Consider the following 21,407-nt stretch of genomic DNA (forward strand, 5'->3'; position numbering starts at 1 on the left):
CCAGAGTTCAGGCCCCATGACCGGCAAAAAAAAAAAAAAAAAAAAAAAAGAATTCATGGAAGCCAGGTGCTGGTGGCTCACACCTGTAATCCTAGCTACTCAGGAGGCTGAGATATGAGGATCATGGTTCAAAGCCAGCCTCAGCAGGAAACTCTGTGAGACTCTTATCTCCAATAAAAACCACTAGAAAACCCAAAATGGTGCTGTGGCTCAAGCAATAGAGCGCTCGCCTTGAGCTGAAGAGTACACAGACAGCACCCAAGCCCAGAGTTCAAGCCCCACAACTGACCAAAAAAAAAAAAAAAAGAGTTAATGGACTTTCCTGCCCGGGCTGGCTTTGAACCGTGATCTTCAGGTCTCAGCCTCCTCAGTAGCTAGGATTACAGGCGTGAGCTACCAGCACCTGGCCATCACCCTTTCTGTAGAATTAGAAATGAATGGAGGCCAGCAAGAAAAGATTGTAAAATAATTCAAACATCTACAATGAACAGCTGGAAGTGGAGGTGTAGCTCAAGTGGTAAAGCACCAGCCTTGAATGAAAAAAAAACAAACAAACAAGCAAGAGCACAAGGCTCTGAGTTCAAGCCCCAGTACTGGTAAGAACAACAACCACAACAAAAAGAATAGTCAATGTATTTTTGAACTCACATTGAAATAGACTATTACAACAAATCCAGGGACAACCATGAAAGGCTTGAGGACCTGTAGGTAAAGATTCCACATAACAATGTATTTACTGCTAGAGAATAACACCTACCTCAGGTCGAGACTCCCCCTTAGATTCACCAGGCTCGGGCTCCGTGTCTTCAGTCTTGACCTCTGCCTTCATTTCCAGTACTGGTACATCAGGTCCCGGCTGCTGGGAATTGGTTTCAGCACTGGTCACTGAAGGGGGACTGGGGACCCTGTTATCAATGCTGGCTGCTGCTTGAGAAAGCTGTGAAAACATTAAAATCAACCTCTTTGTAAATCAGACAATACAAATGGCCTTCAACCCTTTTGCTCATCCCATCTTCAACTTCTGGTTAACTTTCCTCAGTGCTATCCTAACAAGCCCCTATTGAGAACACTGAAGGACACAGTTACAAGGAGGGAGCTCTAGAGAAAGTCATCAATCAGAAACACAATTTACTCTTTGCCACAAATGCAGAGATAGGAAAACAGACCTTTCTAAATTATGATATAAAACCATTTCCTCCCAAGGTGTCTAGCTAAACTATTTTATCATTAATTCCCTTCAAAAAGGCTTACAATGTTTAAAACAAGACACTGAATTATAAACGTCCAGGTACTTATGAGGGGAGGGCGCCAGCTGCCTGTGTAGGAAGAATGTCTAATGGGCTTGTGTTAGCAGAGGATAGTGATGGTGGTATACTAAAGAAACCACTAAAAATATTACACATTTTCCAAGTCTTTTTTTTTTTTTTTTTTTGAGGGGAGGGTGGTCAGTCGTGGGGCTTCCACTCTGGGCCTGGGCACTGTCCCTGAGCTCTTCAGCTCAAGGCTAGTGCTCTACAACTTGAGCCAGAGCACCATTTCTGGCTTTTTCTGTGTATGTGGTGCTAAGGAATGGAACCCAGGGCCTCATGGCATGCAAGGCAAGCACTCTACCATGGAGCCACCTTCCTAGCCCCTCAAAGTCTTACAAGGAACGGCTCCCCGACTTTTTGTTCAACCTGCATGAAGTACAAGGAATTGAACACTACCATTTTAGGCATACTCTCAGAACCATAATGAACCCAAAGATACAAAAACAAAACAAACAACTAAAAAAAAGAAACTATCTGTATATATCTACATACATATCTTTATAGGTAAGTAGAAATAATATTGGGATTCACTTTGAATATGCTCAGTACCTACAAATAAAGTTAATATAATTATGAGAGTGGAGAGGTCTAAGACAGTCTTATAAGAAAATGATAGTAGATGGGTGAGGCAGTTTACACTTATAATCCTAGTTACTTGAGGGAGTGCAGGGTAAAGCTAGGCATGATGGTGAGCACCATTTTTTTTAGCTATGGCCAGGAGCTTAATTAGGAAGATAACACAGTCTGGGCTGGGCCCAGGCAAACAGTGAGAGCCTCTGTCAAAAATAATCCAAGTAAAAAGGACCAGAAGCAGGGGTGCTGGCGGCTCACGCCTGTCATCCTAGCTACTCAGGAGGCTGAGATCTGAGAATAGTGGTTCAAAGCCAGCCCAGGCAGGGAAGTCCATGAGACTCATCTCCAATAAACCACCAGAAAACCAGAAGTGGTGCTGTTGTAGAGTGCTAGCCTTGAGCTGAAGAGCTGAGGGAAAGCACCCAGGCCCAGAGTTCAAGCCCTATGACTGACAAAAAAAAAAAAAAAAGGACTAGAAGCATAGTTCAAGTGGTAGAGGTATGAGGTCCTTAGTTCTAAATCCAGAACTACCACAGAAAATGATACTATGATCTCAGCAAAAACTTGGGAAAAGAATACGGGCAGCATGGGTATAGTGTAAGACCCTGCATCAGTAAACACAACTCAGCCCAGACAACAGCTGTTTATCTCCAGCTGGCATGGAGCAGGAGGCTTGAAGGTATGATCCCGCCATCACCACTTCCAGCCAAGAACGGGAAGTCTGAGCCACAAAGGTACAAACCTAGCTCTGTTGTTTCATTATCAAATAGAAAAGCCTTCTGTAGTTTGGAAAGGCTGGATGGAGAGGGGGAAGGAGAGTGATAGAGGGCTAAAACTAACGAATATACTGTAAACATGTAGAAATGAGACAAGTTCTTACTTGTGTAACTCATACAAGGGAACAAGAGGAAAAAGAAAAAAAAAAGAGGAAGGCTGATCAGCCAGGTTAAAGGGCAACATATAGTTAGGAGTACAGCATGCTTATCAGACTCAAAAAACATCAGCAATAAAACAGAACATGATCTATTAAAACCCCCAATACATTAGTCTAGGATAGATAATGGTAAACACAATGTCTTGTGTAATATACCACGATAAATACCGACTTCTGTAAACTCTTCTCATCGTTAAGTCATGTCCTACACAGCCTTGGGGACAATGCTAAAAGTACAGCACAACTCAGTGCAATTCCATCAAAATTACAGACACTTGGGGCTGGAAATGTGGCTTAGTGGTAGAGTGCTTGCCTAGCATGCATGAAGTCCTGGATTTGAGTCCTCAGTACCACATAGACAGAAAAGGCCGGAAGTGGTTCTGGGACTTAAGTGGTAGAGTGCTAGCCTTGAACAAAAGAAACTCAGGGACAGTACCTTGAGTTCAAGCCCCAGAACTGGCAAAAAAAAAAAAAAAAAAAAGAAAAGAAAGAAAAAGAAAAAAAGAAAGAAAGAAAGAAAAGAATACGGACACTTTTGGTCTGAAGACAAACACAGAGGCTCACCGGTGTGCCAGGAGGCTGGGTGTGCACAGGCGTCGGCTGCTGCTGGGATGACTGAGGGGTAGCTACAGACGGGGGCTGAACTGGGGTTTGAGGTTGTGGGGTCACCTGGGCCTGCACTGCTGCCTGGACTGTAGGGGTGCTCTGGGTTTGGGCAGCACTGGGCACTGAGCCAGGAGTTGGGGTGGGAGTCTGCCCAGAAGACGATACAGGAGGAGATGGCTGAGCAGGAGCTGCTGGCTGGGGAGGTGTCATCCCAGGTGGGGTCGGGTGCTGGAGAGCGGGCATGCCAGCAGCTGTGGAAGCAGGAGGTGGTGTCGGATGCAAGGGTGACTGCGTCACTGGTGGGCAAGGCAGCTGGCTGGTCTGGGGCCCCAGCATGTTCAGAGGATTAGGAAGAGCAGCACCAGGCACTTGACCCTAAAAGAAATGGAGTATATTAAAACTATCTCCCCAAACTAAACATGTGACAAGATACTTGAAGAATTTATTAAAATCAAATCACAGTTCCTCAATGAAATCTGCTCATTTCATGGGGATGTGCAAGTTATAAAACTTCACAAGCTAGCCGAGCACCAGTACCCCTATAATCCTAGCTATTCAGGAGGTTGAAATTTGAGAATCATGGTTTGGAGCCTGTCTGGGCAGATAAACCCTGAGATTATCTCCAATTAACAAGCATAAAGCTGGAAGTGGAAGTATGGCTCAAATGGCAGAACATCATTCCTTGCGTGAAAAAGCAAATGGACAATGTGAGGCTCCGAGTACAAACCCTAGTATTGGCAGGTGCATAGGTGCACATGCACACGCACACGCACACACACATTATATTTGCATGAAGTTCCCCCAGAGAGAATTCTAAACAAGTTAATAGTTACAGAACAAAGCAGGGAAAGACAAAGAAATGCTGATACATTTAGGTTAACAGGCCACACAAATGTTGTCCCTGGTCCCAACGTGAACGTACCTGTGACACTCCTGCTTGGGCCCCTGGCTGCCCCATATTTACACTGTTCACACTCATTGCCCCACTGGATGATGAGAACTGGCTCTGTGGCAGAAACTGGTTCTGAGTGGGTGGCTGGGCCATCATGTTGTTGGCATGCGCGCTCATCATGTTCGGAGGCTGAGGCATCCGAGAAGGAGAAATGGCCATCTATGAGACAACAAACATCAGAGAGCTGCAGCGCAGACGTGGCACGGTGGATGAAAAGAACAAGGAGAGACACAAGCTTTACATCCTAGCCTGGCTCCAGCCCTGGAGACTAGCCTTCACTTAGCTCCACAGCTCCTACACTCTTTCCTATACATTCTTAAACCATCTCTCAAATAAACCAACTTTGAAAGTCCTTTAAACAGTAATCAATAGCATGCTCTAAATGTTAAGTTCAAGCATGCCTTTTAATCAGTTCTCTGAAGTGTTTAGAAAACAGCCATGGGAGGGCAGGCTCAGTCAACAGACACAAAACTGCTGTCTGGCCTGAGGTCAGCTGCCTTCTCCACCTCAGATTTTCATCCTTCTTACTCTGGGCTTGTCATTCCATTTAAAAAAAAAAAAAAAAAAAAAGCACGGGCTGGGAAGGTGGCTCAGTGGTAGAGCGCTTGCCTTGCATGCATGAGGCCCTGGGTTCCATTCCCCAGTACCACATAAGCAAAAAGAAAAAAAAAAGCCGGAAGTGGCGCTGTGGCTCAAGTGGTAGAGCAGTAGCCTTGAGCTGAAGAGCTGAGGGACAGCGCCTAGGCTCAGAGTTCAGCAGGCCCCACGACCGAACCCCCCCCCCAAAAAAGCACCAACCAAATTATTCTTTATTATTGCAATAACAGAGATATCTGGGCCAGGACAACAGTGGCTCACACCTGTAATCCTAGCTACTCAGGAGGCTGAGATCTGAGGATCATAGTTCAAAGCCAGCCCAGGCAGGAATGTCCATGAGATTCTTATCTCCAATAAACCACCAGAAAACTGGAAGTGGTATTGTGGCCCAAGTGGTAGAGGGCTAGCCTTGAACTGAAGAGCTCAGGACAGTGTCCAGGTCCAGAGTTCAAGCCCCACAACCGTCCAAAAAAGAAATGAGGCTGGGTGCCAGTGGCTCACACCTGTAATCCTAGCTACTGAGGAGGCTGAGAGCTGAGGATCGCAGTTCAAGGCCAGCTCAGGTAGGAAAGTTCATGAGACTCTTTATCTCCAATTAACCACTGAAAAATGGAAGTGGCGCTGTGACTCAAAGTGGTACAGTGCTAACCTTGAGCAAAAAAGCTCAGAACAGAGCCCAGGCTCTGAGTTCAAGCTTCATGACTGACAAAAAACAAAAACAAACTCAAAAGAACAAGTAGCACAGAACTCTCAGATGCCCACGGACATTCTCTGTGCGGATAATGTTCCTGATAAGACAAAAGCTGAGAGGCAAAGCCTTACCCCTGGGACTGAGGCCATGCTGCTCATCTGGACAGGGTGGCTCATGGGGGAGGCAGCACGTGGACCCATCGGTGCTTGTGGCAACTGGACATTTCCCAAAGACATTGGGTTAAATGAATTCATCCCTATAAACAGTGACATTTCATTAGGAAAAACCACTACAGAAAACAATTACAACTCATTAAATGCTAAGATGGAGCACAGTCAAGTATATGACAATCAAGTGAGGGGAACCCACTCAATTGAAAAAACAAAACAAAACAGCTAAGTAACAGACTTTTCCCTACCCAGGGGAAATGGCATTCCCGTGACAGGGGTTGCCTAGGAGGGCTGGGAGTAAGGCAGGAAAAGACACTAGAGCAGGTCAGGGTGAAGCCAGGTGACATGTTCAAGAAACCAAAGACACAAAGCAAGCAAGGATACTGTGAAGCAAAAAGAGGTTCTTCTCATCTATGAAGACAGCTCAGAAGGCCAGACTCTCAGTGAACCCCATCCTCAACAACCACTGGAGCATCAGGCTCCCAAGCTTCACAGCTGTATTACATTTATTGCTAGAACCTCTGATTCAAAACACAATTGGAGTATTTAGAAAGCATCCAGGAGCCAAGGGTTCTCCTCCTCAGCCTCTGGCAGCTCATAGGAACATCACATCATTGACAGAGACTTCACCAGCTAGAATCATCTCCACCACAGTGACTAGTTAGTTCAACTCCTGGGGCTTGAACTCAGGATCTGAGCACTGTCCCTGAGCTTCTTTTCTCAAGGCTAGAGCTCTACCACTTGAGCCATACTGTCACTTCCGGCTTTTTTCTGAGTAGTTTATTGGAGATAAATAAGAGTCTTATAGATTTTCTTGTCAGGCTGGCTTCAAACTGCAATCCTCAGATTTCTGCCTCCTGAGTAGCTAGGACTACAAGCTAGATATGGCATTCTCAAAGAACCAAGGGCTAACAAGACCCAAGAAGACTTCCCAGGAAGCCTGTAAGCTTTCCCTTCTTGAGAGTTATGTGCAAGTACTAAGAAAAAGCACCTGAAGAAATCCACATTCACAAAGAACTCCACTTACTAGAGAGGCTGGTAAATGCTTACCTAGAAATTCAATCTTCCAATCACCTACACCTAACCAGCTGTCTTGTCACATTCCAAACCAGCAGCCTATTCCTATCTAGACCAAAGTTCATGTCATGCTTATACACAGCATTCAGCCACTATCTTATGGTCCAATTTGTCTGACTTCTTGGTTTCTTTCATCTCTCAAATCCAGTCCATCTAAACAAGACGCTGGTGACTTTATTCTATGTCTATTTCAGTATGCAGTACCACTACCACAACTTTCAACAACTTACCTTCCCTGCCAAACTCTTGCACTAAAACAAGAATCTATATAACATCATGACCTCACCTCTCATCCTAGACAAATGTCCTAACTGTTCAGGTCTCAATCTATCAAGAGTTCAAAGGCTTCCAAATGTCCTTTGGCCCTGAACTCCCAAACAAAAGAGACTCTAGAATCTCAAACCGAGAGGGAACCTATGAAACATGCTCAGATAGCTGCCATCTACCCAGCTGGTTTGGGTCTCTGCACACAGGCTCCTGAAATGACGCCCACCAGCCTGACTTCAAGCCCATGCATTATCTGGAACCATAGGCATTTCTTCCTCATCCCCACCACAGGTACCCCACAACCACAGGATTGGGACTCCCATGTTTTTCTCTGAGCATTCAGACATGCCCTGACTCATGTATAATGCTGCTTTTTGGAACTTTCTCCTGTAAGGTCTACCTGTTCATTAAAAAATTCTCAACCCTACTTCTGATCTTTTTGGAGAGCTATCCTAAATTCTCTAAATTTCCAAACAGAAAAGATTCATACTACCTAAGGACTGAATTCTTCTTAGCAAAAAGGAATGGAAGGAAGCCAGGTGCTGGTGGCTCACACCCATCATCCTCGCTACTCAGGAGGCTGAGAGCTGAGAATCGCAGTTCAAAGCCAGCCTGGGTAGGAATGTCTGTGAGACTCTTATCTCCAATAAACTACTCAGAAAAGGCCAGAAGTGGTACTGTGGTTCAAGTGGTAGAGTGCTACCTTGAGCACAGAGAGGCTTAGGGCTAGAGTACAAGTTCTGAGTTCAAGTCCCAGGACCAGAAAAAAAAAAAAAAAAAAAGGAATGGAATGAGTGTATCCCTCCACCCAAAAGGATATACACAAGGAAAAGGGGGGGGAAAAAAAAGAGGTTCTGGCTGTTGAAAGTTAAAACTAAACATTTTTACAACAAATAGTTAAAATACCTTGAGAAACCTGCATCCGATTTACTGGCAGGGGTAGAGGTCCATCTATAGTGGAAAATAAAAAACACAAATACTGGTTATTTAAAATAACCCTTGATTTTACAACAAGGAATTTCCTATGAAGGACTTCAAACTTCCAAGGGAACCTAGTCAATGAGTCCAAAAGCACTGTGTTCTGATGCCAACACATACTTTTAAGACCCTTCCCATGACAGAAACTCAATGCCCCTGCAGGCTACTACTACAAAAACAGTTTTCAAGTGCTGATTTCTGGAGAATATAATTCTGTACTCTAAGGCATGCATCCCAAACAATGAAGAAAAAAGCAAACAGGCTAAGGGCAGGTAGAAGGAAAGGTAGTCCTTACTTGGAGGTCTCACAGACTGAGCTGGTGGGATTACAGGAGGCTGAGCCCCGGGGGCTGGTAAAGCTGGCTGGTTTCCCAAGATGCCTTGCTTATGTAAACGCGACCTCCGTTTTTCTTCTAGCTCTTTTTGTATTTTATAGATTTTCTCTGCTAATAGATGATAATATTCATCCTAAAACACAATAACATTCAAAATCAGGCAATTAAAACTATTCAAAACAAGTGATCTGTTTAGTACGTCCTACTTAGCAACTTAGGGCCGCTTGCAGGTGATATCACCACTTGAGTCATACCCCTAGCTTTCCCCACCCACTGCTGCTGAGATTCAAACTCAGGGCCTGGCATATGCTAAGCTGGTGGTCTATCACTGAACTATATCTGATCTCATTTTTTTTTAAGTATTAGAATCAAAAGTAAGCATTTAGCATAAGGATAAGGATCTTTTTTTTCTTTTTTCCCTTAATTCCTAATGATGCCTGTGTACCTTTTTTTTGTCGGTCATGGGGCTTGAACTCTGGGCCTGAGCGCTGTCCTTGCGCTCTTCAGCTCAAGGTAAGCTCTCTACAGCTTGAGCCATAGCACCACTCCAGTTTTCTAGTGGTTTATTGGAGATAAGAGTCTCATGGACTTTCGTGCCCGGGCTGGCTTTGAACTGTGATACTTAGCTCTCAGCCTCCTGAATAGCTAGAATTACAGTTGTGAGCCACTGTCGCCCGTCGCCCGACACCCGCCCCCCTTTTTTTTGGTCAGTTGTGGGGATTGAATTCTGGGCTTGGGTGCTGTCCCTGCGCTCTTCAGCTCAAGGCAAGCGCTCTACCGCTTGAGCCACAGTGCCACTTCCAGTTTTTCTGATGGTTTATTGGAGTCTCATGGCCTTTCCTGCCGGGGATGGCTTTGAACCACCCTCCTCAGATCTCAGTCTCCTGAATAGCTAGGATTACAGGAGTGAGCCACCAGTGCCTGGCATGTGTACCCTTTAATTGTGACTTTATTGGGTCCTTTAGATCATGGAGGTTCCCCACTTCTGGACAAACCAGACAGAAGTAGTGTTTTCACTTTATGACACATTCAACCACTTCCTGGTGACCTACCCTGCTGTTGGCAGACTCATACATGTCTCCTTCTACTTTCTTAGCGTAGGCAACCAGGTTCTCCATGCGACGGTCCTTCAGAGCTGCGGGGTCAGGGGTTGGGAAGATGGCTTGGACACTGAAAGGATAACACACTCTATCAACCTACTTTCAAGGTGGTCACATGAGAACCAGCAAAAACCAGGATCAGCAAATGGACTAACTGTGGTAACTGATGAGCAAAACCCCAAATCTCTCAATGTTGCTATAAGTCAAAAGTCTTTTTTCTGTTAACAACGTGTATGGGTCATTTTGAAAATATGACTTTAAATGCTTACTTTTTAAAGTATTCTTTTTTGGGGGGAGGTGGAGGGGAGTCGGTCATGGGGCCTGAACTCTGGGCCTGGGCGCTGTCCCTCAGCCTTTTTTTTTTTTCCCCACAGCTGAGGACGGAACTCAGAGGCTTGAGCTCATCAGGCAGGCGCTCCTCCGCTGAGCTGTTCAGCTCAAGGCTAGCACTCTATACAAAGAACTAGATTGCCCAGGGTAAAGCTTCAATTGCTGCTGTTCTAAGAGCAAAACCAGGCCTGGGGAAACCCACTTCAACTTTGGAGGCCACATCAGTCATCCTTCCAATAGGGAAGGGCTGGAAACAGAAGGCTGTGAGTCAGGATTATTTGTCTTGACAGTTGCAGTGGTTTGCAACTTTGTGTATTAGAATTACTGAACATTTTTTTGGTCGGTCGTGGGGCTTGAACTCTGCGCCTGGGCGCTGTCCCTCAGCTTTTCAGCTCAAGGCTAGCGCTCTACCACTTGAGCCACAGTACCACTTTCGGCTTTTTCTGCTTATGTGGTGCTGAAGAATCAAACCCAGGGCCTCATGCATACAAGGCAAGCATTCTACCACTGAGCCACCTTCCCAGCTCTATTCATTTTTAAGAAGATCAAAATAAGGACAAAAACCTCTAAGAAATCTATTTGACTAACATCACCTTCAATTGAGGTAGCTTATTTTGAAAAGCTAACTTTCTGTGTATTAACTAACTGTATGATGCTATTTATACTCATTCCAATTCCCCCAATCTTTAGCAGTCTCTACAACTATAGTTCTGAATTACAGAATAAGATAAAGCTCTTGTTTGAACCAGTCCCAGAGTTCAGAAGTTCAACTGCAGCTTCAGCTCATGCCCTTCTGTTCTCTGATACCTGTACCCATCCATGGAGGACCAAGGCTAGGAAACCCAATTTTCCCAGGCTCTAGCAGTGGTGTTGGCTTTCTAACAACTACTGATCCTCTGTGGAACAAATCACAACCCTATGAAACTGAAAAGTTACATCAATACTTTGTCACAAAATCTGTGTATAGAGGCGGGTACATACAGTTTATGCACTAGATGGCTCCGCAGGTCCTGAGTGACATGTTCGTGCCAGCCTTTCCGAACACCAGTGCTGGAAGGAGGTGCTGCTGTAGGTACCGTGCTGAGGCTTCCAATGTTACCAGAGTTTGAACCATCATTCATCAGTGGGCTGAGGGGGACAAGAACAAGGACACTTCACCTAGCTAGTCAAGTGTCTCAAACACACTTAGATAAAGCTATCTTCAAATACATGTAACTTAAAAAGATTAAGCTAACAGGTGCAAAAATCCAACAAAATTCAAACTATGTTTATTCTGTTGTTTATTTACTTACGATACTGAGGTTTAAACTTAAGGTCTCACTTTTTTTTTTTTTTTTTTGGGGGGTCCGGTCATGGGGCCTGAACTCTGGGCCTGGGCACTGTCCCTCAGCAATTCAGCTCTAGGCTAGCACTCTACCACTTGAGCCACAGCGCCACTTCCGGCTTTTTGCTTATGTGGTGCTGAGGAATCGAACCCAGGGCCTCATGCATGCAAGGCAAGCGCTCTACCACTGAGCCATCTTCTCAGCCCTGGCCTCACACTCTTACTTGGCCTTTTTACTCAAGCCTAGCACTACTTGAATCATACCTGCACTTCCTGCTTTTTACTGGTTAACTGGAGATAAAACTCTCAATTTTTCTGCCCAGGCAGGCTTTGAACCTTGATCCTCAGATCTCAGCTTCTGAAGTAGCCAGTATTAACAGGCATGGGCCCACCAGCATCCAGCATGTTCCATATTTATAATTTTTGGAGGAGGAGGCTTAAAACTAGGACTCAAACTTGGTAGCTGAAGCTTTTGCTCACTGGATGGTGTTCTACCAGCTGAGGCATGCCTCCAACCCCTACATTTATAATTTTATGTTATTTCTGTCAGTTGTGGGTATAAACTCTGGGCCTGGGTGCTATCTCTCTGCTCTTCAGCTGAAGGCTAGCGCTTTACCACTTGAGCCACAGCACCACTTTCAGTTTTCTGGTGGTTAACTGGAGATAAGAGTCTCACAGACTTTCCTGCCCAGGCTGGCTTTGCACTGTGATCCTCAGATCTCAGCCTTCTGAGTAGCTAGGATGACAGGTGTGAGCCACTGGTGCTCAGCTATATTTATAATTTTAAAGGAGAAAAATGCTTTAAAGGAGAAAAATTCTTTCCTGAAACCCTTTACTGCCACACAGTGATAAAAAACCTAAACTAATGTGATCCTTGTCCATTTTCATGTACACTAATCCCTCAGACAAGAACTGACTGAAACCTTGATCTTACTTGGAAGCACCCAACGAAGTTGGAAGAGCTGGTTCTGAAATCAAGTTTGGTGGCTGCTGATCTGTTGTTATTCCCCCTGCTGGAATGTTCATTGGGTTGTTTCCTTCGAAGACAAAGAAAAAAATCAATCAATCCCTAGATTATAATATATACTTCAAAGTTCTTATAGTAGATAAACAAATCACCATATAAATAAACAATTCATATGAGGTATAGTAATAAAATATACAAAAAAGCATGATGGAATTTTGAGCTACATTTTCAGTAATCTTGGCCAACTTACTCAAATTCCATTGTTGACTCTTTCCTACTGTACTTTGGAACAAAAAATAAAGCATGCTCTGGAGGCTACTGGTATCTTAAGTGTACTCTATTGCTATAGAGTGAATTATAACAGCTCATTTGCAATGCCCAAATTTGGTTCTGTTACATTAATGTCAAACCTAGCCAACGAGGCTGACCTGTCACATACATCTGTGTTGGGTTTTATTCTTTTAATGTATCATAAAAGAAAGTCACACACAAAAAATGAAGAATAAAAATGTAGATGGCCACCAGAGTGGTGGTGGTGGTGGTGGTGGCTGCCCGGCCATGGGCAGGAGCATGCTGGTAGGTGGAGTGTACCTATATCTCGCAGAACCAGCGAGAGATAAAGATGCAGTCTTTCCCCAGCCACCTGAATAATCTAGAGTTTTGTCTGGACTCTTTGAACACACACTAAGATAGTGAAGAGCCAGGTAAAAAGCAGAGACTATGAAACAGATTAATGAGGAACTCAGTGATCTGGTCTGAGACCCTCTAGCACTATGTTCTACAGGTGCAGGTGGGGATGACATGATTCACTGCCGAGCCACAATTATGGGACCTAATGACAGCCCATATCAGGGTGGTGTATTCTCGCTCTCTCTTTTTTTGGTAAGTCATGGGGCTTAAATTCTGGGCTTGGGCGCTGTCCCTCAGCTCTTCAGCTCAAGGCGAGTGCTCTACCACTTGAGCCACAGTGCCACTTACGATTTTCTGGTGGCTTATTAGAGATAAGTGTCTCACAGAGGGGTGAGGGGGGTTGGGAAGGTGGCTCAGTGGTAGAGCGCTTGCCTTGCATGCCTGAGGCCCTGGGTTCCATTCCTCAGCACTACATAAGCAAAAAGAAAAAAGCTGGAAGTGGCGCTGTGGCTCAAGTGGTAGAGCGCTAGCTTTGAGCTGAAGAGCTGAGGGACAGCGCCCAGGCCCAGAGTTCAGGCCCCACGACCGGACCCCACTCCCCCCCCCCAAAAAAAAAAAAGAGTCACGGACTTTTCCTGCTCAGGCTGACTTTAAACCTCAATCCTCAGATCTCAGCCTCTTGAGTAGCCAGGATTACAGGTGTGAGCCACCGACACCCAGCTGGTATATTCTTTTTGACAATTCATTTTCCTAAAGACTACTCCTTCAAACCACCTAAGGTTATATTTACAACAGAATTTATCATCCAAATTTTAACAGTAATAACAGGCTTTGTCTTGATATTCTGAGGTCACAGTGGCCTCCTGCTTTAACTATTTCCAAAGTTCTTTTATTCATTTGTTCACTGCTATGTGATCCAAACCCAGATGACCCCCTAGTGCCAGATATTGCACAGATCTATAAAACAGACAGAGAACATCTCGGGAATAGACTCAGAAGTATGCCAGGTGACGATACCTTAAATTCAGAATAATCTACACTATAGCTGGAATAAACCTTAAATTACTGTTCCTTTTTTAATTTCCTATCTGGCTACTCAACTATCAGACCTCATGTTTTTTTTTTTTGGTTGGTTGTGGGGCTTGAACTCTGGGCCTGAGCCCTGTCCCTGAGCTCTTCAGCTCAAGGCTAATGTGCTATCACTGTGAGCTACTACTGCACCACTTCCAGTTTCTTGGTGGTTAGTTGGAGATAAGAGCCTCATGGACTTTCCTGCCCTGGCTGGCTTTGAACTGTGATCCTCAGATCTCAGCATCCTGAGTAGCTAGGATTACAGGCGTTAGCCACCAGCGCCCAGCATCTTTTTTTTTACTTTAATATTTTGTTTACCTCCCTCCATGCAGTCACATGTTCATCTGAGAAAATTTAATATCTTCCAGCTTTGGACAGCTTTTAGAGACTGCAAAGTAGTTACAAGAAAACAGTTGTCCAAGATTGAGTAATTTTTTAAAAAATTGAGCATGTGTATTATGTGGCTAAAATCTTCACTCTTAACTTGGTTATGAGACATTTCTCCCTGCTCTAACATGCTGAAGAAACCATCTGAGGGGGAAGGAGATGGATACTCAGTTGTCACATCAAAGAAGCAACATCCTAGCAGGATCTATTCTTCCTTAAGCCTTCCACTGTTAAGAGATTTGAGGTTACATAGTATACTTTATGATCACAACTTACACGTGGTGGGAGAATTGGTACTGAATTTAGAGCATCAGCAGAACAAAAAAATGTTATATATTTTATTTATTTATTTTTTTGGGTCCAGTCGTGGGGCCTGAACTCTGGGCCTGGGCGCTGTCCCTCAGCTCTTCAGCCCAAGGCTAGCGCTCTACCACTTGAGCCACAGTGCCACTTCTGGCTTTTTTCTTTTTGCTTATGTGGTGCTGAGGAATCAAACCCAGGGCCTCAGGCATGCAAGGCAAGCGCTCTACCACTGAGCCACTTTCCCAGCCCTGTTATATATTTTATGCATGTCAATAAAGAAATGACCTGTTCTTGTTCTACAGAGAATGGAAATTGGAAGCCAAACACCCTTCGTATTCCAAAATAGGGTCTCAAACACTTTGTAATTTTCATGTAAATTGTTAGGATGCTTGCAGCTATTAGTTAAGCTATCTTCCAATACACTGTGTAATATAGCACTGAATAAATGATACAAGATGTTAATGGATGAGTGATCAACTAATAGCTCTGCTAGTAATTCATTTTTCTTCAATAAAGTTGCATAGATCAAATTAGTTAACTGCCTGGATTAACCAGTATGGGACACAATGTTTTGTAAATTGAAAACTTTTTTGTTTGTTTTTTCCCACCAGTCCTGGGGCTTGAACTCAGGGCCTGGACACCGTCCCTGAGCTTCTCTGGCTCAAGACTAGTACTCTACCATTTGACCCACAGCACCATTTCCAGCTTTTATCTGTTTATGTGGTATTAAGGAATTGAACCCAGGGCTTCATGCATGCTAGGCAAGCACTCTAACCACTAAGCCACATTCCCATCCCTGGTAAGCTGTTTTTTGTGTAAACTGTTGGGATTTGCTTCACTGTTTGACATCCAAGGATGATGTAAAGTTCAAAGAGTGAATATTTTGCCATGTTCAGTTAAAGTGCACAGTCTGTTACAGGTTGACACCTTGTTTAACCTGTATTTATGCAAACTTAGTAAGCTACTTAAATAGTGTAGCATTAATAAACTGCACATGACACTGGCAGCCCTAGAGTTCATAAATGGACACGAGACCAGGAGTTCTGGAACATGTGTGTGGAACTTACTTTCCAGGTGCATCATCCCCTACCTAAAACTTCTCTTCATCATGTACACTTGATAGCTGGGGGGACAAAATGGGAGTAATACTGGGTCACAATTTACAAAGTACTGTTGGTGTGGGAGTTGTCATAAGGTTGTGTGGTATTAAGTATGAGCTATTAGGCATCCATGGAAATAGGTTTATGTAGCTATTTGCATTAATGAACGTTTAAATGCATCATTTCAGGTGACTTAACATGAATAAAAGTCAATGGTATTGTAAAAAAATTATACATATCTGTATGTATATATGGCTAGATTCTATAATCTTCATATTAAAGTAAAAAGAAGTTGTAAATTAACAGTATTGTCTCAAGTGATTCCATCAGCAGGGGAAGAGTCAGACAGAACTTGACTAGTCTTAGGGCTCCAACCCATTCTCTTGGCCAGTATTCAGACAAGTCATTAGGCAGTTGTTTTCCAAAAAACAATACATGCATAGTATTAATTTTAATTTCAATGTGTTTTGTTGGCAGAGCTGGGGTCAGACTTGGGGCCTCGTGCATGCTAGGCAAGAGCATTATTCGCCCTGACTTTACAGACAGTACTGCTCAACATGGTGTAAACCTGAGAAATATGTTAAAACAACATGTAAGAATGTAAGGAATTGTGGAGAAATGTGAGCAAGTGGTCTGAGGCTGGCAAATGATGAGCCAGTGTGACGAAAAAAAATGCCAATCTGTACAGAAGATGTGACATTAGGAGGTTTCTGATTATCTTGTTGCTAACAAGCTTGAGTGAGACCTGCTACTTGCAATGGTGCGTGGACCACAATCAAGACGTGCCTGGAACCAGCAGATACCTACCAATTCCTCATCAAATAAACAAGTCTACTTAGAAGTCCACCCAATTACGGTACAGCCTAATGCTACCTTGTGGTATTTTGCATTCTAAGCCACTGGATATCCTTTATGAAAACTACCTAGACAGCAGCAGTATAGCACGCAGCCAAACACTGCTTCCCTTGAAAATCCTGTTCTTTCTACAAGCTTGGGCATCTTCCTTGCATTGGGCACTTGAGCTTTTCCTTAGGTTGTTATTTCAATTATTGACTCTGAAGTAAAAACAAGAACTGAAAACAGCCTTGGGTTCCTGTAAGAGTTGTCATTCTTCCAATGCAAAGGGAATTCTTGGGTGCTCGTCCACCTACCCAGGGGGTTGAGAGTCCTCATCTGCTGGTGGGCTGGAGGCTGTGCTGGTTGCTGGCCAGGAACCTGAGGCTGCAGCTGCGTCTGGGGCTGGTTCATGTAGGGGAGTCCAAGAGCAGCATAGGCCCGCTGCATGGAGCTGGGGTCTATAGGATTTGGGTTACTTAAAGAAGTGGCATTCTGTTGCCCTGTCCCAACAGAACCAATTGTATTTTGAATTCCACTAGCTGGAGACCCCAGGATGGCTAGAATAACAAACAGACAGGCAAAAATGGTTAAATAAAAGGAAGCAGCTCGCAAGTGATTTTTAAAACTAATAAGCAAATAAAATCTTATAAAAGACCTTGCATGTACATCATAAAACATTCAAACAAGACCATTAAAGGCTAGACTGAAAGAATATTATGCATTTACTCTTTTTGGAAGCACAAAAAACTGTTAAAAAAAGCAACAGAGATCACTAACTAAAAACCAGTATGTATTATAACCTAGACTTCTAAGTAGCCAGTTCTAGGGAGCGGTACATGAACAACAAAGCGAAGTATTTAATTCTTTGGGGTCAGCAGCCCTCTCTGAGATGAAAGAAGGAGGAGCCTTCCTATAGTCTCCTACCCTGACCCTTCTTTCCTGCCCACCTACGTATGTAATTTTGGGATTAGCAGAGATGACATCTAGTAAACTAGCTTTTATTAATAAAGCTACAATGTAATCCCCTAAGTAATTTTTTCTTGAGACAGCATCTCAATATATAACCCACACTATCCTGGATGACTCGAGATCTTGATTACTGGGATTACAGACATGTACATCTAGTACAGTTAAATACTTCCTACTCGGCATCACAGCAGGCTGGGCACTAGTGGCTCATGCTTTTAATCATAGTTCGAAGCCAGCCTGGGCACAAAATTCTAAGGAACACTATCTAATGAACAAAAACGCTGAGCTGGAGGCATGGCCCAAGTGGGAGAATATCACCTGTGAGCAACAAAGGCAAGCAGGAGTGTGAGGCCTTGAGTTCATGCCACAGTACAAGAACAAAATTTTTTTAAAAAGGAAAAGAAAAAGAAAGACAAAAGGCCTGCAATACTTGACTGACTACAGGTCTGCTAAAACTTAAGAGCTGGAGCAAGGGCTGAAGATTCTCCCTGGGTTTTCACTTCTTCAGGTATCATCTCAGAATCGCTGCTGTTCAGAACCTAGATCTGTCTGTCTTCTTCATGGAGCCATCATCAGCTACCTCTACTGAAGCCCACAAGTGGATTGAAGAGTGGCTGTCCCGCCCAGCTGGCCAACTCCAGGAGACTAAAGCAAAAAGCCATGGAGACATAAGGAAGTCCATTTCCTTTTTTTTTTTTTTTTTTCCTGCTTATGTGGTGTTGAGGAATCGAACCCAGGGCCTCATGCATGCAAGGCAAGCACTCTACCACTGAGCCACCTTCCCAGCCCCAGGAAGTCCATTTCAAATGGCTTTCAAATTACCGTCAGGTAACTAAAACTTTCTTGTCGAGTTATACACACACACACACACACACACACACACACACACACACACACACACACACACACACACACACACACACACACACACACACACACACACACACACACACACACACACACACACACACACACACACACACACACACACACACACACACACACACACACACACACACACACCCCACCCCCCCTCTAAGCACAGTAGCTTTCTGTCACACTCTGTGTATGCTGGTATATTAGGGCATGAACCCAGTGCCTGGAAACTGCCCTGAGCTTTTGAACTGAAAAGTAATGCTCTACCACTTGAACTACAGCTCCACTTCTGGCATTTTAGTAGTTTGCTGGAGATAAGAATCTCACACCAGGCACTAGTGGCTCCAGTATATAATCCTAGCCAATCTGGAGGCTGAGATCTAAAGGTCATGGTTGGGGCTGGGAAGGTGGCTCAGTGGTAGAGCTCTTGCCTTGGCTCGAGTGGTAGAGCGCCAGCCTTGAGCTGAAGAGCTGAGGGACAGCGCCCAGGCCCAGAGTTCAGGCCCCATGACTGGACCCCCCCCCCCCCGAAAATAAAATAAAATAAAGGTCATGGTTTGAAGCCAGCCCAGGTAGAAAAGTCCCCCTGACACTCTTATCTCCAATTACCCACTCAAAAACTGGAAGTGGAGCTGTGCCTCAGAGTGGTAAGAGCGCTAGCCTTGAGCAAAAGAGCTCAGGGACAGTGCCCAGGCCCTTAGTTCAAGCTCCATGACTGACCCTACCCCCACACCAAAAAACAAAAATAAAAATAAAAATAAATAAATAAAGGGTTCTCACGGACTTTCCTGTCCTATTTGGCTTTGATTCATGATGCTCAGATCTCAGCCTCCTGATGTTATTATGAAGGTGTTATACAGAGGGGTTTCCATTTTGTAAATCAGGTAATGAGTACATTTCTTTTTCGGACAATGTCACCCCTTTCTTCTCCTTTCCCCAGTTTACCTCTCCCATCCCATCCCACAAATTACATGGTTCATTTTTCACACAGTATATACTGAATAGCATGATTGCACTTGTTCATCCTTCTTCCCTCCCTTTCTGAGACCTCCCTCCACTGCTCCCTCCTAAAAAGAAAACAAAAACAAAAGCCAAATATCATCACTATCACCAAAACAAACCCATGTTTCCACTTCCTGGAATTTGTTTCGATAAATAGTATTTTAAATGTTCAGGAGTTACACCTTTGAGTTCTTCCACTAAGGGTATCTTCCTTTAGTCTGTGTGTAAATGCCTAAAGTCCTGTATAGGTTATCATGTCCAACTGTATTTTTAGATATGGTTATAACATATAATTTTTGACATGGGAAATACTATCACTAAGAGTCTTTCTTTAAAATTCAAGCCATCATGTGTAACAATAATGTTCTTACATTAAACTATCAATCCAACTATAATAAATTACTTGATTTTTTTAGAGCAACTCAATTAAACTGCAATGTGTAAAAATTTTTTTCAGTACTCATTCCATAGCTTTTCTGATAATGATATTCAGAACTCAAGCATATTAATGCTAATTAGATATAATTACATACACCAAATACCATATTTATTATAAACGAAAAGCAATTCCCAAGGTAAACCTTATAATATGTAGATAAGATAGTCTTGCATATTTTTAAAGTGTTTCATCTAATAGTTAATATTCCCTGAAACTTTAAACATATCCCATCATACTTCTGAAACCAATACATTTTTTTAAGGAGGTACTAAAGACACTTTTTAAAGAGTGCCGGGTACAGAATGCAGGGCCTCATACTTGCTAAGAACTACACTCCTGTTCCAGAATAATTTACTTTTCTATCACCTTGTGGTATAAAAAAAGAACACTATAATTGATAGTCATACTGATCAATTATGGCCAGGACTTTAAAAAAAAGGAAGAGAATGTGGCCTCCCTCTCTGAGTAATAGATGTGCTTTCCTGACTTTGTTCTATATTCTTTCATCACACTTCCCCAAGTGATACTGATTTAGTCAACACCTCTACCTTAGGATGAATGTCATTCTTAAGCCAAGGCCACTGACGGGGTAGCCAGTATCTCACTCTCAAGACACCTCACTGTCAACGCTGACTGACTATGTATACATTATTTTTATACCATCATAATGCTCAGAGCTTGGCATTTCTAACAATTCAGAAGTAAGGAAAATAAATTACAAACAGCAGATTGACATTGAAGCACAGCCTACTGTGAGATCCATATGATTGTTACAAGATGAAACAGCATGAACACCTAGAAGAGCACACGGGCTTACTGTGGGAGTCATGGTTATTGACAGGTGGGATACATAACATATTGTAAACTCTTGTAGAGATATAACAGTGAAACTCCCCTCCGTATAACTAATGTAAGCTGATTTTAAAAAAAATCAACAGGAATCCACATGAGACTCATTTGCCACATGGACCCAAGTCCAGGAGATTTGCAGCCATTGTGTGTAGTCCCCATCCCGCTCCGAACTGACTGAAAAAGTGCCTTGGGGCTAAACAAGAACAGAGCACTTAAGACAGCAATGTCTTACTATCTAAATCCCAAGAAAGAGTTCTCTAGTCACTAGTTCTTCAGCAGTTACTGAGGTAGATCTTCTTAGTCCTTTTACCATTCATGTACCTCTTTTCCTTTCTGTGGCTTACAGCTGATTAATGTGTCACCAGGCTACAGGATGTAATACCTCACTCTGAGGTGTCCTAATATGCCAGGTTTGGGTTCTCCTTGGTGTTGTACCTGAACCCAGATATTTGCTTGCCTTTTTGAGTTTTAGATTTCCTTTTTTTCTTTTGTACAAGTTCTGGGGGCTTAAGCTGTCTCTTAGCTTTTTGGTTCAAGGCTGATGCTCTACGAGTTGAGCTACACTATTACTTCTGGCTTTTTGGTGGCTAAATGGAGGTAAGAATCTCACAGACTTTCTTATCTGGGCTAGCTTTGATCTGTGGTCCTCAGTCTCCTGAGAAGCTAGGATCATAGGCATAAGCCACGGGTGCTTGGCTTACTTGCCTCTTTAAAGCAATCCAGTACCCTCT

The 21,407-nt window shown here is 43.5% G+C and overlaps 1 protein-coding gene and 1 pseudogene across 1 annotated transcript in view; one reads left to right on the plus strand and one right to left on the minus strand.

Moving 5' to 3' along the window:
* Positions 1–21,407, minus strand: part of LOC138825499 (histone lysine acetyltransferase CREBBP-like) — a 130,790-nt gene that overhangs the window by 40,025 nt on the left and 69,358 nt on the right. The window contains exons 6-15 of the mRNA XM_070020143.1: positions 16,853–17,095; positions 12,178–12,280; positions 10,901–11,047; positions 9,542–9,659; positions 8,451–8,622; positions 8,084–8,128; positions 5,795–5,919; positions 4,346–4,534; positions 3,382–3,798; positions 758–937 (exon numbers count right to left, since the gene is read on the minus strand). Of these exons, the coding sequence (XP_069876244.1) occupies positions 758–937; positions 3,382–3,798; positions 4,346–4,534; positions 5,795–5,919; positions 8,084–8,128; positions 8,451–8,622; positions 9,542–9,659; positions 10,901–11,047; positions 12,178–12,280; positions 16,853–17,095 (1,739 nt within the window). The remainder of the gene's footprint in view (positions 1–757; positions 938–3,381; positions 3,799–4,345; positions 4,535–5,794; positions 5,920–8,083; positions 8,129–8,450; positions 8,623–9,541; positions 9,660–10,900; positions 11,048–12,177; positions 12,281–16,852; positions 17,096–21,407) is intronic.
* LOC138825261 (ubiquitin-conjugating enzyme E2 D3 pseudogene) lies at positions 12,931–13,851 on the plus strand (annotated as a pseudogene).

This window comes from Dipodomys merriami, unplaced genomic scaffold (genome assembly GCF_024711535.1).
Source record: "Dipodomys merriami isolate MVZ:Mamm:240054 unplaced genomic scaffold, mDipMer1.0.p SCAF_137, whole genome shotgun sequence".
In the NCBI taxonomy this organism is placed as follows: Eukaryota; Metazoa; Chordata; class Mammalia; order Rodentia; family Heteromyidae; genus Dipodomys; species Dipodomys merriami.